The 20402-nt window shown below is 33.5% G+C and overlaps 2 protein-coding genes across 2 annotated transcripts in view; both read right to left on the bottom strand.

Annotated features, from left to right (window-relative positions):
- Positions 1-19173, bottom strand: part of LOC128683013 (uncharacterized protein) — an 82462-nt gene extending 63289 nt beyond the window's left edge. The window contains exon 1 of the mRNA XM_053768150.1: positions 18784-19173. Coding sequence (XP_053624125.1) covers positions 18784-18805 — 22 coding nt within the window. The 5' untranslated portion in view covers positions 18806-19173. The remainder of the gene's footprint in view (positions 1-18783) is intronic.
- Nca (Neurocalcin) overlaps positions 1-19372 on the bottom strand; it is a 95895-nt gene extending 76523 nt beyond the window's left edge. Inside the window, exon 1 of the mRNA XM_053768155.1 lies at positions 19198-19372. The gene's annotated coding sequence lies outside the window, so the exon portion shown is untranslated. The remainder of the gene's footprint in view (positions 1-19197) is intronic.
- Positions 19373-20402: the final 1030 nt, after the last annotated feature.

Raw genomic sequence — 20402 nt, 5'->3', positions numbered from 1 at the left:
ATATCAATAAAATACAAAAGTTTGAATGAAAACCTACGCTGATAATATCACATTTATTCAGATATTTTTTTATCATGTTGGGTACATGTTGAGTTGAGACTTGAGATCATATCAAGTATGTAATTAAAATATATCAACTTTTTCCGCCTTAATTTTCTACTGAAACTGAAGTTTCGCATTCACACCAGTAGCGACATCTACGAGAACAACGCCACATTAAGAAACGTGAACTTGTTCCATGGAAATCGGGTAGATGGCGCTAAGTTAAAGAGAGGAAAAGCATTCAAGAACCTTTACGATTTTAGTTCCAATTTTCACCACTAGAGTGACACTTTCAGGGTTTGGATAAATAATTTCAGAAGCGGGTGCAAATAAGAACGCTTTCCCATCGCCATGGAATTAGTAGGTACTCTGTACAACGTACAACTCATTACTCAGTCGCGCTGTGTCGTCTGCCGTCATAGTAACATCCGTCGACGGATCAACGCAGAAAAACATAAAAAATTTTGAACTTGCGCGCGGGCCTTTCAAATCTATGAAAAATTTAATGAAGTTTCGACGTACGTCACGGAACGCGACTGAGCAATGGGGACGCGGTTTAAGGCCGGGTTCCCATGATAAGTCGCGCTGCATTGATCCGTCGACGACGGACGAGGCAGCGCGACTGAGCAATGGGAACGCGCTCTAAGCAGGAAACCCCCAATATAAGTAGGTAACCGATCTTAGAGCCATACCCCATTTCTCAGTTGTGCTCCTTTACGACTACGCAGCACGTCACGGTCAATTCTTTTATATAGGTTTTAATAACGTACGTTGACGTACGTCGAATCTCCATACAATTTCTGCATAGTCAGTCGACGGACCTCAAAATGACGAAGCACGATTATGGGGCATGGCTCTTAAATTTTTATGGATCCTTACCTAATTCGAATATCTTCTAGTCAACCTTTGTGTGAATATAGGAGAAATAATAGAAGAAAAGGCGTTGGCGCAATAAAACACATATACTATATATACAAATTATATAACTATATATACATACATAAAATAAATAAAATGTAATGTAATTTAGGAAATCCCAGAAAGAGTGAGACTTAACGAGCCCTATTAATTTGGACGAGGAACATACACAAATGCGACGTAGAAAATTCAAAATTTTTCTATTTGTCGAAAAATATTAAATTATAAGAATATATAAGGTAATGATTTATGGAGAGCATTATTGCAATTAGGTAGATAAATTAAAAGGTAGAAATTAGGTCAATAATTTCGACGACTCCTTTTATTAGGTAATTATTTCATTACTTTGTTAGGATACTGCAGCGGGTTTTGTTTAGTGTGTATTAGGTAATTACAACCATGTATTGCTAAGTTGGTTGCAATTTCTGTTTAATTTCAGTATTTTACTCATGGAATCACTTTATTACACGTATTTTACTCATGGAATTTAGAAGAATAAAGATATTATGAATATTATAATAAAAGGTTAACAAGCTGACCTCCATATAAATAACAATACATAGATCTAATCATAGAAGAACCTTTACCAGTAGATTTAAGCCTGAAGGCAAAGCTTTAGTTGGATAACAAGTTTACAGCGAACGGAGATTAAAATAACAACAGTGTTGTTTTTGCACTTACATTTTTAATATAAACCTTTCAGAACATAATTTAGTTATTTTATTGTAAAATTTTCTGCAATATCTCCTTGCTCAGTTAGTAGTTTCATCAAATCTTCTGAAGAGATACTCCAAAAGAAAAACAGAGCACAAGTGAAGTCTCACTGTTTTGGTTATCTTTGATTCTGTAAACATATTAACGACATGCTTACTCTTCGCTGTGGAATGTTAACATCATGACAGAAAATACTAAAGCACTTGTTTATTGACACTTGTCTTTCTTCTTGAGATTTAAGAAAACAATTATGACATAACAAAGCATATTAGCCCACATATATATATATATATATATATATATATATATATATATATATATATATATTACTGAAGAGTTTGTAGGTATGTGTTTTTCCAGATCGAGATATTAACGTGTTTAACTTCCACTGCGTGTATAAATTGAGAAATTATTTATGCGCATAAAAGGAGGGTGAAACGGTTCACCAACTATTTGCTAACCACTTTGGCCATCAGACTCTTACCTATTAATTTTTTATCCAAATGGCTTTACCCATGAACAGTTCGCCAACACAACGTTACGACTAAGAATGATATTTCCCGAGACTTTCACACTAGTGTGAAGGCCAATAATTATATTTCCCAAACTTAATACTGTTGTGATCACACAGTATGAAGGACAGTAAATGTCGTATCGTGTGCTTCAATAACATATTTTTTCAGAGTTAAATAATTCCAACGTTTGTAAAATTTACGTATTTCTAAATAAAATATATTACAATTTCGTGCTCATATATATTCAGAATTTGTGTGAACTTGTGACCGTGAAAACTTTCTGAAACGTTGCTAGCTAGTTTGAAAGATCATAACTTTTAACAAGCACAGATTTTCAGAACTTCATAAATTCTACCTCTAGTTCATTTATTTCTATAACAATGAAATATATTACATCCCATTTAACGTTTTTAATCTAAAAACGGGTAAATTGACCTTCGAACAAAACGATATTATACCAGAAATCAATACATTTAATAAATCAGTACAAAAAAAAATCCTGTACATTGAATATACTTACATAAAAACAAATATCAACATAGAATCAATAGAGTCATAGTAACTGAGGAATAATTTGAAAAAGAAAACTCTGTCTGTATGTCTGTCTGTTTGTACACGCTAAACTTCGGAACTACTGGACGGATTTGAATGAAACTTTTTTGTTATATAGCTATTAAGCCTGGGCAACATATAGGGTATAAATGATTTTGAAAACTGGAACACCTGATGGAGAACAGTGATGATGGTATAGCTAAACTAGGAATATAGAAATGACTAGGAATATAAAAAAATAGGAAATATAGAAATTACGCCTTAACAAAAGTTGTTCAGCCTGATGAGCATTTTCTGTTGAGGTAAAAAAATCGAAGATCTGGAACACCTGATGTAAACCCATGATGGTACGGCTAAACTATAGGAAATACAGAAATGACGCTCTAACAAAAGTTGATCAGTCTGATGAGCATTTTCTGTTGAGGTAAAAAAATCGAAAATCTGGAATACCTTATGCAGACCCAAGATGGCACAGTTAAACTACAGGAAATATAGAAATGACGCCCTAATAAGAGTTGTTCAGTCTGATGAGCATTTTCTTTTGAGATATAAAAATTGAAGATGTAGAACACCTGATGTAGACCCATGATGGTCCAGCGAAACTATACGAAATATAGAAATGATGCCTTAACAAAATTAGTTCAACCTGATGAGCATTTCCTGATGATGTATAAAAATCGAAGATCTGAAGAAGAGTCATAATGGTCCAGCTATGAGCATTTTCTGTATAGGTATCGTTACGCTTTGTCTGACAGTGAAATTTCTGTAATAATTTTGACTCCTTACCAAAAAATTGTTCGGACACGCGAACGAAGTCGCGGGCATAATCTAGTAAGTAATACAGCGTTGTAAGATTATTTGCATTATTGCACCTAAGAAAATTCAAACCCGATAAAAACAAAAACCCGTTCTTGAAATCTAGCTAGACATTTTCAAAGGTTTGAAATATTTATCATGAAGTTTCATTCAAAATAAGAAAGTTTTCAGAACGAACACTGCTCTGTGGATTCAGGAAATCCAGGCTCTTGTCAGGTCTTGTCAGGGTCTCCAGGAAAACAGTATTAATATGCGGACATAGATGAGAGGGACGTGTCGAAAAAGAAATGTCAACACTGTTTAAAAGAATAGGATGTGTAATTTGTTCACGACAAGTATATTTCGGTGATCTGCCAGCGAAGAGTAGATGCCAATAGGTAGACTTCCGACTCTACTACTAAAATTCACTTTGACAAAGCTCTAAGCTACCTTAAACAGCAAAATGTCTCAAATTTATTATTTTGTGAGGACCCTGATGAAATAACTAGAATTCTTACAGATACTCTTATGAATTCACTGGAGCAAAATACTTCTATCATAAATATTCCTAAGAGTCAACGCTCTATTAAACCCTGGATGACTAAGGGTATTCTTAAATGTATTCAGAATCGCAATAATCTACAAAAACTGTCACGTAATGACCCTGATAGCATTATAAAAAAAACAACTTATACCAGGTATAGAAACTTCTGCAATAAACTTATTAGAAAAGTCAAGAGAAATTATGAAAGGAACTTAATTAATAGCGCAATCAAAAACAATAAACTCTTATGGAAAAATATTAAAACAATAACATATACTAATAATAATAAAAACCTAAAACCAGAATTATTTGACTTAAAGCCTACACCTATTGAATCTGCTAACTATATCAATAACTTTTTTGCAAATATCGGTAATCAAATCGCAAACCATATACAATTAGCTACATCCACCGATAATATAAATAAGTATTTAAAAGAGCTACCTAGTCAGCCCCAATCATTTGTTTTATTAAGCACTGATAATGAGGAGGTTGACAGCGTCGTAAAAGGCCTGAAATCTGGCAGTGCACCGGGTTGGGATGGCATACCCACTCGCTATATACAATACGTGAAGGATGAAATTATACCCATTATAACTCATTTAACTAACTTATGTTTCGCTAAAGGTGTATTTCCTTCCTTACTAAAACAGTCTATCATTACTCCAATACACAAGGGTGGGATTGGAGATGATATTAATAATTATCGACCCATATCAGTTATCTCAGTTTTGGCAAAAATTATAGAGAAATTACTAAATACCAGACTTCTAAATTACCTTGAAGTGCATAACATACTCTCGGAGTCTCAATTTGGTTTCAGAAAGGGAATATCCACTGAAGATGCAGTGACTTCGCTTACTGAGACAATAACTGAAAATTTAGACAAAGGTGTTAAATGCCTCTCCTTATTCATTGATCTTAGAAAGGCGTTCGACACAGTCTCTATACCCATTTTATTAGCTAAATTAGAAAAAATAGGAATAAGAAGTAAACAATTAGATATATTTAAAGATTATTTATCGAACCGGATTCAAAAGGTAAAGCTTAAGAACTGTGTTAGTGAAGGATGTAACGTAAGCTACGGAGTACCTCAGGGCAGCGTGCTGGGCCCAACCCTATTTCTAATTTACATCAATGATTTATGTAGCATGAAACTTAAGAATGCAAAAATATTATCTTATGCAGACGACACTGCTATAATCTTTACCGGTCGAAATTGGGAGGGCACTCGTAAAAATGCTGAAAGAGGAATAGCCACAATAAATGCGTGGCTCAAACATAATCTTCTCGATTTAAATACCTCGAAAACCAACTTCATCTGTTATAGTATTTATAACAGAACCCAACCCCCCAATAACTTCGTTATAAAAATACATTCTTGTGATGAAACTTCGAAACATAACTGTAACTGTCCTTCTATTGCCAAGGTGAAATATACAAAATACTTAGGTGTAATCATAGATCAGAACCTATCGTGGTATCATCAAATTGAGAAGCTCTCTGGTAGGATACGTAAATTCATCTGGTTGTTCAAGACACTAAGACATATAGTTCCAGGCACCCTTCTCAACAATATATATATATCTTTGGTTCGATCTGTAATTGCATACTGTATTCCAGTCTGGGGTGGAGCTCGGAAAACTAGGTTTTTGGAGCTCGAGAGATCGCAGCGTTCACTATTAAAGGTTATGTACTTTAAAAAAAGGACCTTCTCAACTGAAACACTATACCAAATCTGTGATCTATTGTCAGTTAGGAAGTTATATGTCCTACACCTCCTATTAAAAAAACACAAGACCCTACCTAAAACTCCCCCAGCCACAGGAAGAAGGAGAAAAGTTGCTGTACGCACACACATGGTTAGAACTGAATTTGCAAGATTACAATACAGTAAACGCTCTGCTTACTTATATAATAAAGTAGACAAAAAAATTGAAATTCGTAATACACCACTTTACAAATGTAAAAAGCTCTTGAAGATCTGGCTGAAAGAATTAAACTATGACGAACTAGAGACGTTCATAGATTACCCACACCTATAGATCTAGATGCTTGGAATCATTTTGTATACAAATTCTTTAATATATATATTGTTTCACCGGAATTTATGCTTATCTCTATATATTTATGTGTGTATGTATATGTATGAGTAGATGTGCACCTATATGTATATGCCCATGTCTTATGTATATGTAAGGTATATGTAGTATATGTATGTGTAATGTGTATGTATGTGTAATGTATGTGTATAATAACTAATTATAGATTTATAGATGCTATGTTTAAATAGTTCGTAATAATAATATGTAATTCATATAGTTTGCCAATCTGTTATGATAAGAAATTATACTTACCTGCTGCATATAAAAAAAAAAAAAAATATTGAAATGTACATTCTATATTGTTAGTGATATGGAAGAGCGGGGTCTGCTGGCACAAGCATTTTTATGCTTAAAAGTAGATCCCAACAATGTAATTGTGTAAAGAATTGTACTTACTGAATAAAATATTTTGTATTTTGTATTTGTATTTGTATTTGACTCGCTATTGTTGGACTTTGATGAGTGCGATAAAATGTAATTATACACAATACAATTTATTTACTGGCTGCTATTAATATATATTTTTTTCTATGTATGTCACTATAAGCGAAAACTTAACTGGAAAGATGAAAAAAGAAAACATTCCCACTTGACGTGTGTTGTGTGCGTTGAGCGTCCCACACAAAAAGAAATTCTAGATATTATTTGACCAATTTGTATCAGAGAAAAGAAAAATAGTGGTGTATAACCATACCAAAGAACATCATTTTAGTACAAATAGATTTTGTACTTAGACCGCGGACGGGTGGACAAACGGACATTGCGGAGGGTTCCTTGTTTTAGGAGTACATCATTCCAGTACTAATAGTTTTTGAGCTAGTCCGCGGACGGACGGTCAGACAGACAGATAGACGGAACATTGTCTGTAGGGCTACGGAACGCCTTAAAAGCAGGCTACGAGTATGACATTTTAAATGTTGTTAACGAACAATGGTATCCGTTAAAGTAGGTACCCAAATAGGTAAAAAAATGGAATTGATTAAATCTAAAATTATCATATTATTACACTACATATTGGAAGTTTTGTCTTCTTGTGCGTGCACACACACGTTAGATGCATTTATACAACCAAGATTACGACTTAGTCTAATAATACCCATGCATTGGTATTGGTAATCACTGGATTGTATGAGTACTCTTTTATTTAGTACCAATACATTTTACGAAAGTAATATAAATTGCCATTACATAAATTCCTATTGATTTAAGGATTAAGTCGTACTCCCACAGAGGATCTCCCGGTTCAGACCAGAAGATTTTAATAATGATAGTAATATATTTTTACTGTTTAAATAAAAGTCCAGACTTTTATATAAATGGCGAAGTGGGCAATTGAAATTGGACAAGAAAAGTTAAATGCATTTAGTTTCTGACCAAATTTGAATAATAAATTCATAACAAAACAAAGACTAATGAGCAATGCAATAAAAAAACCAGTAAAGTTTATCGACTGAGGAAAAATTAAAAAGCATTTGATATAGAGATAAGAATAACCATCTAAATTTTAAATAACAAAGTTAAAAAACTTAAAAGCCAGGAATGTCTTCTGATAATTAATTTGTATAAAACAACGCATTTTAAAGAAATGAAAAATAGTCGTGTTGATGAAAACACGACGTTCAAACGTAAAGTATTCATCCACTATACACAAAAATGATTACAACGAAGTAATTAGCATCCTCTTGGACGCGTAAAAGTCCTTCGTACTTAAAAGTGTTTCTTGAAAAGAACGTCTTATTTTATCGAGTTAATTATTAATCTCCATCCCAGTTTTTGTGGATAAGAAGTAAGAACACAAAAGGACATTTATAATTCCGCATTCCAAGTTGGTTTTCCCAAGAGCCCTACAGAATGAGGTACATTACATTGTTATACATATTCATTCCTTGAATGATGTTTGTTTCACACGAAACGTACAGATGGTCTTGAGACGGAAAATCGATACTTCATGTGAAAGACGTATCCGGTTCTAGATGATAGTGCCATTATAAGTGAGAACTAAACATTTCCGTAACACCCTTCATGACGGATCTCCAAGAACACTTTCTTACATATGTACACGGGCACATTAAACAATACCTACTTTATCAAAATACAGATCACGTACATGTACAAAACTTAAATTGAAAAGACCGATGAACAAATAAAACCACACAGTATCAAGAGAACAATGAAGTATCGTCGATCGACCAACAAGCTTTGCTCATTACGCTCCGCTCTACATACATTATGTTTTCTTCAGTTAGATCATTTTTATATCCTTGCGTTGTTTATACAGATCGCAGTTTCTGAAGTTTTCGATTTTTACACACAATATTTCCAATCTTTCACGTGTATACCAATTCATACAACCAGCATTACGTGTACCATGATTATTCTCGCCATAGACACATCGCGTAAATAGACTCTGATGCCAAATCTATGTTAGTGAACTTTACATTTGGCACTCGAAAGTGTCTGTGCTGTTTGTTACGTTAAAAATATGCGGCGTCATGAACGAGTCACAGCGACTCTCAGCGTCTGAGGCTGGCTTGGCTCCAGGAGTGGCCATAACGCATTACCGATTACCTATGTCCTAAGCTACTACAATAAAATTCTTACGTGGCATTTGTGACATTATCAATTGAAATCAAAATAACCCATCGGTTATATAATTCGATTGTGGGAAATATTACATATGCTGCAGCAGAAAAAACTTTCGTTGGAAAGGATTTTTCCCCTATTATAAGAAATAATAACACAATACTCAATTGAAATCGTATAGAAGAAATGACGAAACTTGAAACTCGAACAACTACAATAGAGTAGCTTGACGGCAATTTGAATATACCATATGCCCCAGATTTAAAGGGTCCCTAGATCTACAATGCGCAGACTATTGTACCTTTTTTTGGTCATTTGATCCCTACTTGGAGGAAGGGTGGTTACATCACTACATAACAATTTTCGAAGACTGACGCGAAATAACTTGTAGACTACTGCCGATTTGATAGGATTCCTAGAAAGGCTTCGTAATAAAAATATAAAAAATATATGATTATAAATAACACTACACAAATGCGAGGTAAGCTATCAAGTTATATATTATGGTGAGAAATTACACAATATGCGTAACCATGCGTATGATATTGATAACAGAACCATATTGAGAATCGCAACACGCGCGCGATACATCAACGTAGGCGTACCGCGAGTGCTTTGTAGATTCACTTAAACATTCAACTATTTTATATTTATAGGAACAATGACGCAACTTTATGTAAAATAAAGGACGCCATTAGCGCGGACATGAAAGTTAATGAACACACCTCTTAGCGTGCCTGGTAATGTGACGTGATATGATAGTTCTAATGAAAGTAGGTATGTCCAAAATAAACTGTGGCTGAGAAAAATAATGATTCATTAAACGTGGGAACCGCTGTGGCAGTGGCAATAATTCAGTGAGAGAACAGATGATCGCACGGGCCGCTGGGGAACTGATGTCATAGTCCGCCGCGTATGAATCGTACGTAACGCCTGTTTAATGACATCACACAAGCGTTTATTTTAGTGCTCGCTCTAGCCTTAAAATAATTATTTCCTCGTCAATCTCGAAACGGCGCACAATTATCGTTTAAGTGCACAATTCCGGGTACGAAAAAAACTTTTACGTTCGGCGCTATTGATACAGGCCTCTGAATGATGGCAAAGTCTAACGACTGTGGGTATACAGTCATTAATGTCATAACATTTAAAAGTAATTTTAACTAAAAACTAACTTTGTGAATAACTTTTAAATACATGGATCCGTAATAAAATAGTTAGGCCCAATACTCGTGCACAAATTTGCCATTTACTCGGTTCCTACACCCCTTAATTGCGGTACGTACTGCTGCTACATCAATATCTCTAAGTAAAAGCGCCGCCGGTCCGACGTCCATCGGACGGCTTGTTTAGTAAACTCTCAATTTATTTCCATTGCCTGCACCAGTTTCGATTAAGAACTTCAATCATTGCAGGAATAAAGTTTGGTTCGAGTCGTCAAGAGATTTCGAGGACTGTTGAAAACATTTCCCATTACAAAGTAGACCAAACTTACAGTCCCAGTGCTTCCAATTACATTTCAAAGGCAACGCTAATTGAATGAAAGTCGCCTCCACTCGAAGTCTGTAAAAGGGCAGCATGAGATTTAAAGTTATACCAACTATGTTTGATTTATAACAAAGCAAGCGACGTTATGAATTCGTCCATGTAATTTATTTCCTTTATAGAAAATGCTTAGTGGAGTGTCTAGCGGTACTTCTCCTAAAGCTTTTCTAAACTTAAGTTTACTAGCAGCACTTTGAGACACGTATATTCCACCTATTAATAAATAGAATTAATACTTTTATTCACTTTTGAAATAAATACATACTTAAACTGATATGATAATTACATCGTTCGAAAAAAGGGGAGAACATCATGCAATAAGCACAGTGTTTTATAATTGAAGAACTGTCAGAAAAAGACTTGCAAAAATAAGTTTTTTTTGATCGACCTTTCAATCAACCTGCTTGAAAATAGTCTGGCTGGACAGAAAAAATAGTAAAGTCACTAAAAACTTCCTCATTTCAGAATACTTATGAATATGGACGATTGATTTGTCTTTACGTCTGCTTTCCCATATGTTTGTCGTGGATTTCTGTAAGTACCATCATTTTGTACCGTTAGGGTACAGACGGCAAGTTTATCACGGAAATTACAACAAGGATTAAATGCCGCATAGGCACGCGATCGAGCTGTCCCAGAGCAATTATGTATTGATGAAAAAACTACTACCTGCGCTAACATTTGAAGTTTCAGGATTGTAAACATAAAGAATCATAAATATATAGGTGCCGTATACATGACCGCTGACCGAAATGGAAAACTCTGAAAAGTTATTTAGAAAGGTCATTCTTGTCAAATTTATTCATAAGCAGCGACGCCTTCGCCGTGCCATGGAAGTTTCGTCTATGAGTGACAATTGCTGTATTGAAAATATATTTTTAAACAGTTTATATTAGTGAAAAATACTAGAGAAGATATTTTGCAAAGATGTTTACATCACTATATATCAGCAACAGAGTATTGAGGATTTCTGTGCTTACCCCAAAGTGATGCCTCCTTGTTCGCTATGCTAATAATATATATGTAATATTCGCATTATGGTAGTAGAATATACTCAACTCAACTATGACGTAGAGCTTTTGAATTAAAAAAAGGCATAATGTTGTATGTGGGTGTCAATATGAAAGGTTAGATGGAGGTTTGATGACTACTAACAAAGGGACTAATCTTTTGCAGTTTTTTTATTCTCTCATATATCATATATCATAACATGATACATACGAATCATATCAATATATTATTCGTAGGTATCATGTCATGATATATAGGATTCAATAATCATATTACATGTTATAAAAAGAAGTCTCCCTGTCACGTCTCCCTGTAACGTTAAAAAACAGCTTTCAGAAGAAGGAGAAAGAAGGTTTATGTCTATAATTTTACCCGAACAAATTATTATTTGCATTTAAATTATTATCTCTAAATTTCACTATTTGCTGGGCAAACGTCTCCATAACGTAATAGAAATAAATGTATTTGCACAATGTATTTTTTGCCCTTCATCTTTTTTTGCAACTTAGTTCGCAATCAGTTGTAACTGTTGTGAAAATGTAAGAAATCTGCTAGTACGTAACTTCCGATAAGTATTCGAGATGCAAAAAATATCTGAAGTTTTCGGCTCGCCCGGATTGTTTTTGGCACGTGTTCAGGCACCACCTTGTATTTTTTGTTCAATCACTAATGTCTTCCGACGAAAGTAGGTCGAATAAATGTTTTAATTCATCGCAAGTAAAACGAGTACCTACATTTTATCAATTAACAATGTATAACGTCTGAATAATATTAAAGATTGTGCCATACACGCATTTAGTTTTTTTTACACGCTTCCGTAAGTATGACTCTCAAATACTCTGCTATCTACCCTTGAAAAAGAAAAGTTTATCTTCAGTTATAAATATATATTGTAACATATATCCATACTAATATTATAAACACAGAAGATGTATAGTAGTAATCATAAATCTTTTAAACATAGGCTAAAAAATACTTTATTTTGAAATGTACTTATTAGTGACTCACCGAACACAGATAAACTCTGCAAGGTTTCCGCAGTTCGGTAATTTGTTGTAAATGTGTGTCTGTATTTTTGTACTAAATAAATAATTTTTAAAACATCCGAAAGCCGAACTATCACGGCTAAGCTAAAAAAAGCTTATAAAAGTGGACCTCGACATGACATGAAAGACATGCGTAAAATGGGTTTGTGTACGGAAAATACCTAATAATAGTTAGTACAATTTATAGAATGTCTGATAACATTGAAGGGTGACAGGCAGTTCACTGTAATTAATAAACACATGATTGTCACTTACCAAGTTGGAAACAATTTGGAATGTCCCAGATGAAAATAAAATATTGATTGCGCCAACACTTTTGGCAGAAGTGTATTAAATCTATATGTATGAAAATCACATTTTCAAAAACAATTCCGACACGAACTGAGTTACGACGGCCATTTCTAAACGTGGGCTTTTTAATGCAGACCTATTCAATTGTCTTGTCTTGGAGTTACAATACAAAGAGATGATATCACTGCCAGGTCTTTGCGCGCAATCATTGTTTATAAGAATGAAATTATGTTCGCTAGTAAGTGTAACACGTCCGCACTTATACAAATACTAAATATACTCAAAAGGATTTAGATCGTAAGTAAAAAAAAATATATAACAAGTATATGCACGTATATGCACGCACGTATTACAACAAGACAAACTATATATACTATTTTCAAAATATAACAAACACAATATATATTTTAAAATAATAATTAGCATTGTGCCTCATCCCAGTCACGGGGTCGGTCTTAACAATAAACCCATATCAGCCCTGAAAAATTTGAATAAACGAGATGTCGGTATCAAAAATCATTCATAATAAATTTCCTAATATACTTTAATGAGGACTAAAGTTGAAGAAAAGTTAAGACCCATCGGCCTTTTTCGACAACTTCTGGTCTGGTGGTCTTTACTTCGAATTATCGTAAACACAGATTTATTACTTATATTGTAAATCATAATATTTAATGAATAATTTAAAAAATATATCAATCCACGAAATATTAAGTTATCGTTTTTTTAATAGATGTTGTGCGCCAATCCAACATCCCTTTTGTAAAATGCTAAAATGTTCGCTCTTTGATCTCAGTCAGTCCACCCGTTCCAACTAATGGCATTTGAAAGTCAAACCGCTGAGATTCCTCGAAACGCACTTGTTTTGAGCGCACCCGTCGATGCGCACCAAAGTTGTTCTTCGAACCGCCCCAAAAAAAGTGCGCGATTATCTATATCATTATTATGTTAACTTAATGCTCTTCCCTATATATAAACGTAGATGTGTTTCGAAAAATGAAATTTTAATATTTTTAGTGTTCCTCGAAGCGCACTTTTTTGGTGCGGTTCGAACAATAATTTTGGTGCGCTTCGATGGGTGCGCTCAAAACAAGTGCCTTTCGAGGAATACCTCAAAACGCTAGCTACTGCCTGCTATATCCACCACCGGGACTTCCGCCCCCCACCCTCCGGTAATTACAAGCCTAAGCTTGAGACTTCCGAGTTCGTATTCGTAGATACCAAGATTGCGCTAGTCTGGGTAAAGTAGCTCGGTCGTTGCCAGATGTTCCTTCAAAAGCAAAGTTTGACAAAGGCTTTGCCAAAGAAACTATATTAAAGTTCACCTACATACGTGTAGTATTTAGATTTTGCTTGATAGCGTTTGTTTTAAAATCCTCAATAAGTATTTTCAAGCCTTTCTCGAAAACAAGTTAAAACTTATGTGTCAAACTGTCAGCTAGTCGAGCTGGACGGGAATATAAATTGCATTTTTTATATTTAACGTAGACTGTTTAAGGCTTTAATATTTAAAAAAGCCGTATAATCTTAGTTTTTTTCATAAAATATTTCATTGTTATAAAGTTATCATGATTGAAAATTTTACATAATCATTTATTATTTTGTAAAAACTTATGAAACATTATTATGAAAATAAAACACGTAACAAAAAATAATAAATATTTTTAAGTTATTACTACGTTTTAATGCATAATGTCAAAAAGTGCCAAATTCCACCAGTAACATCTACATTTGGGTCCAATTTATTATTGTTCGATTCATATCACATATCTTAAAACATGCATATCAAACAGTAATAATATTGTAAAAAATTTTTTGATACGTGTTTTATTTCTATAATTTTATAAGTATTTACAAAAACGTCATTTTTGACACAAGGTTTTATTATTATCAGAGAGATCAATCTATTGCATTCAATATGTGACAGAAAATCATTACCGTGCAGTAAACCGTTGAGGAGTTCCAACGTCTGGAGCCGTTCCTGGGTACACCATCTGGTCATGCTTAACATAATAATGCATTGTCAACTAAGCTAAATGTGTGTACAAAATTTCAGATTAATCGGTTGAAGATATCAGCTTCAAAATTGAGTTCCAAGATTCTGATTGCAATTTTAGACAAAATTGCACTGCAAGTTAACTAAAAGCTTGTAAAAATTGATCAAGTGCGCGTCGGACACTACTTGACCAACTTTTAATAATATTTGCCCAATCGCCTATCAATATGTGCTATATCAATAACTAATCTGCTTGTTTGCGATTCCCTGGATTTTGCTTGGTATCATGGTCGCCTAGGTTACCCGACCTAAACTAATTTGCGATGCAAGATACTCTCGCACATGATAGCTAGATTACAGCGTACTCATGGATATTAACACTGCACACTGAACGCAAATTACAGTGGCACGTGATACCTACATACTTATGCTTATCGTCCCTTACATTAAATGTGTTTAATTTGGCAAGTTTATATGTACAAACGCTTAAATTTGCCCCCATAATAGTTTTTACTAATCCATATTTTGACCGGGGTTTTCACTACCGCTCCTTGGCACCGGTCCTACCGTGGCATTCTAGAATATTTTTTTAGGTTAGTAGTTTTTGTCAATTGTATATTTTTCATGAATAAATCTATATCTCCTTGTGATAATATTAGTCTGTTTAACATTCTGTCTGGTAAGGTTTTTCAGAAACCCATTGAGGGGTGTGATATGAGGGGTACGGCGGTTCCGACGGGGCTAAACTGGTGCGATGGTAAGACCGAATTTTTTAATTTAGGCGGTATAATTAAGTTTTATAAATCTTTGATATTTTCAAATACGGGCATTTGTAAGTTGCAATCAAGTTGAATTGGGGCCGAAATATGTTGGACCATAGATATGACGGAAAACCCGGAAAAGACATAGTAAAATACCGCTCGTTAAAGTGACAATATCGCCAAAATTGGAGAACAATCGGTTCACCCAGTTGAACTACAGAAAAATATATTAAGCCAATCGTCCACGGCCACCTACTAAACTAAGTTTAGCTTTTAGCTCGCATAGTTGAGTCGGGTTTTCATAAATGTACGTTCACTGCAAGTTACGTAAAATAGCCCCACCAATTCCAGCTACAAAAAAGCTACAAAAAATACTATATTATCGAAATAAACAAGAGCGGATGGGCAATAAATACTGCAGTATACGGAGATAGCCGCAAAAGACAAAATATACATATTCTATTATAAAATATCAAAATAAATGTACGGCTAGAAAACTTAACTCTTTTTCTATTGAACATTAGCATGTGTTAATAATGTCGGACACATAGTAGTTTCTAGTCTATAGCCAAAAATCAGACGGCTATAAAACAAACTATTTTTGGTACGTGGCGTCAATCTTTTAAATCACGTCCTATAAGTATTCATTTCTATATTATGGGCATAAATTACATGCATGTATTGCTTCCTTATTGCCAAGTAATGAGTATGTGTAATAAATAAAAAAGGCCAAGTGCGAGTCGGACTCGCCTAGAAATTATATTTCGGGTTTTCGTTCTCATAAAGCTTCATGGTTCAAACAAATTTTCGTTGTATTTTTCATATTATTCATTCCTTTATTTAAAATTAAAATTAGTGCATGATAAGCGATTCATACAATACAAAGGAATATTAGCGCATTTGTTTACACAGCACAATGAAAAATTAATTAACCTCTACCCGTTCTCGCCGTCTCTGTAAGAAATATCGCCGCCTTTTTTTACTGGGCCAATATCTATAACCTTATGCAAAAATCTTCAAATAGAACTATTGCATATGCTACTACTGGTTTACTTTTATAGGTATCCGATCCGATACACACGATACAGACTTTAAAGTGTCAAAAATAACATTGGGTGCACTCATCATCATTCCTCTATATTTGTACGGAATCATTAGAGATTTCTATGGAAATTTCTTGAAACAACTAAAAGTAAAATAAAAAAACTTCATGCCGCAATCATAATTATTCTCAAGTGAAATACAAAGTACAGTGCATAGAAAAACTTTAGAGACTATGAGTTTAAAACAGATAGCGGTCGCGTCGTGAAGTCTACGTTGGCTTTCTGAATTCTCTTAAGAGAAACCGTGTTTCAACTTTTTAATTTATAGTTCCACTCCGAACTTACCCTTTAGTTAGAAACACTTGAGAAATTTCGGAAGCAAGACATCACAGCATCGCGAATAACTAAATTTCGACAACACTGAAGCCCGACTGTAGCAAATTTACCCTACGAAGTTATGCTCTTGAAGAGATTATCTATCATAAGAGATGAAGTATGTAAACGTATATTTCTGTGACATAGTCAAACTACGTTTATGTATCAATGATGATATGAATTGACCAATAATGGAAAGACTACAAAAGGGAATTTGGAAGAAATTAGGGGAAGCTTGTCCAGCAGTGGAACATATTACGTCTGTTAATTATTGAAACTAAAGGGCATACAAGTGACAACATCACCCAGCATTGCCTGAATTTTATTTTATAAATATGTAAATAAATGTGTCTTGTAACTTGAAAGGTTATGAGTACCGTCATAAATAACCTTCACGATGGTGGAGTATTGTAATGTTTAAATGTTACAGATACCTACCTACCTTACAAAATATTATAAATGTTAATATAATACAGCTATAGTATAATCATCATTATCCATAGTAATTTCTCTGATGTGAACAGCCAGCTGTTACAATACAATGCATATTCAGGATTCGACTTTAAAAATACTATCTACCTACAAATATACCTTGCACTTTTACCACTTTCCAGCAGGCGCTATCAATGGGGATTCAAAAACTGGAATAACATTAAAAGTATTTAATGGGAGTGCTTTTTGACACAAAAATGCTGAGTCCCATCAAATGCAAAATGTATAATCGGCAGTAAAACACGCCTTGGTATGTATGGAGCACAATGCTGGCCTCTTTTAAAATAAATTACTGTGATGCTGAACAACTCAATTCACAAATAAAAATTATAAACATCTTCGTCCCTAAACAAGTTATCTCCAGGAAAATGTAACATAATGAGTGATAATGACCATAAGTACCTTTGTTCTGAAGCTGCATTAATGTGCTATTGTAATGTGTTCATGTTACATTCAACAGAAACCTTGCTATCACAACAATGACATAATAATTTATGAGATGAATAAAATGCATTACAATGACCTGATAAATCATCACATATTATGCAATGAAAAGCCTATTAGAATAAAATGTAAATAGGTCAAAAACAACTTAAAACAATATGGCATCAGGAGAATTTCTACTCCAGCCAACTAAACCGACCGACTGGTTGTCCAGAATCAGATAAAAACCAACTAAAATTAGATTAAATACAACCTCTCAGTTGTCTCATAAAGACATTAAATTTTGATTGCTTTCAATTGAATTTATTTTTAACATTTTCTGTATTTACAATACCAAGTAAACATTTTTGATCTTTGTATAACACTCTAAATGTATCTTTGCTTTTTATCACGATAGATTGAAGTAAAATGCCCTCAAATGTTTAATTTAAAAAATTAATAATACTCCATTTAATTTACTACCTACACAAATAATTCCAGATGATGTGGAACCTAGCTATTACGTAGTGGTGAAGCGCGCTGAAATTACATGAAACATTTTAATTTGCTTAATGCAAATTCATTATATTACCAGCTATATTAAAATTATATTTACCAGCACTCAAAAACCAATTAATTTTTCACATTGGATATTTTGTGAGATTTCTGTTATTTTTAAAGCTAAGAAAGATCAAGACCATTACTTAAAACAAATTATAACATTAAAAGTTTAGTATACAAATAGAGAACAGTATAAAGAGAGCAATAAAATTGATTGCATTTCAATGTAAAATAGAAAATAACTTAAAAAATTATTTATTTTGTTTGTTATAAATCATATTATCTTTTGGACATGGTTAGCAAATGAATATACTTAGAGTGTGAAAATGTAAAAGAATTTAATTGTAACAGTTGCCATATAAAGTCTAAAGGTTTTCTAATAGAGTATCATCAATTTATTTGACCTGAAAAGAATTGTAGAAACACATGTAAAACTTTGAAATATTAGCAATTAATCATCTAGGTACTTACCCTGTTGGATCAATGACTGCATCTTGATATATGAACTGGTGGTTTCTTCTTTCTCAAAACTTAGTGTCCATAATCACATAATTACATTGAAAATAGAACATACAAATATAAATACTCACATAATAAACTTGTTAAAGATAATATAAACTATATAAACCTATATTTATATTAAAAAAAACCTAATGTCTAAATAAAATTTATCAAAACATAGCTATTGGTACCTTATTACAAAAAAATCGGTCTTGACATAACTGCATCAGCAGTAAATTATTTGAAACCAATAAATCGAGATGCGGTCATACGTAAACAAATGTTAAAATTACCTAAAAAAACAAATGACTAAAATGACAAAGCAATCAGCAAGAAAATAATTTTGATATAAATTAAGTACATATCCTATATTGAAATACCTACATTGCGCTAAATTCACATTTCACTTTCAAACCTGTTATCTCACTTTAACTGATGCCAAAAATATTATTCTAAGTGCATTTCTTTTTATTAAAATTCTGAATTGACAAGTTTAACAAATAATCTCTCACTGCATTTTGTACAGTCCTACGCCATTTTTGCAAAATGAGTGTCGGTGTTGCCAGCTATAAAGAGGAAAAGTCAAATTGTATTAATCATGTGTCAAACAAAAGTCAAATTTGTCAGAATAGGGAGGAGTATTACTGCGCATTTATCCCGCCAGAGTGCAGCACTGTATGGTTGGTAAACAAAAGCATTGCCGCCTTTTGCTGAGTTGATTAAAACGTTTATTGTAGAGTACTTTATTAATATTTTCCTTATGTAAGCATTCATTTGTGAAAATATACAATAATGTTGCATATCCGGGTGCCGAAATATTGGGAAACATCGTTTCCAAAAGATAAAAAACTTCGTAAACTTTGGGAAACCGCCACACGCTGCAAAAGTTTGCAAAAGTTGTCATGGTCTAAAACTGAAGTCCTAAAAGTGTACACAAAGGCAACAAAGAGCTGCTAAACGTGAAGTTAAAAATCAAATATGTGTCGTCGTCGTCGTATATTAAGTTAACCTTGTGACGGTTTTTTGTGTTTATATTTTTGATTTGAATAGTTTTTGGGTAGAAGTGGTTAATTGACTATGTTGAAGAAGTGGTAGTCGAATATCCCAATCCCACAAATAGAACAATGTGATATCAATTGTGTTCAATAATTATAATAAAGGTATTGTCTTACAATGGACTTGGACTTGAATCATTTAACAAATACGTCTTCATTCTGAACACATTCACTTTATGTTCTGAATCCTATTCAATAATCCAGTAAATCCTTAATTTTTTCTTTTAAACTAGCACCTCGATTGCGAAAAAGTTATTTTAGTCATAATTTTCTATAATATTGAAAATTGGCGCTTTTTGCCTCCATTGGCAATGTCGTTAACTCTAGTCTTACCCTAGTTGTACCAGTAGCGCCATCTGCTTTGCGTAGTAAGCCCTATTCATGGAATTATTACTTACTAAATCCATGGCCCTATTATAACAACTTAAAACATAGGTTTATAACATAAACTTCGTTATAATATAAACTCCGTTGTACTTATTACCTACTGATTCCATTTCTCAGTTGCGCTGCGTCATGATCCGTCATGTTGAC

This window comes from Plodia interpunctella, chromosome Z, assembly GCF_027563975.2.
Source record: "Plodia interpunctella isolate USDA-ARS_2022_Savannah chromosome Z, ilPloInte3.2, whole genome shotgun sequence".
NCBI lineage: Eukaryota > Metazoa > Arthropoda > Insecta > Lepidoptera > Pyralidae > Plodia > Plodia interpunctella.
This window is presented reverse-complemented; position numbering and strand designations above follow the sequence as displayed.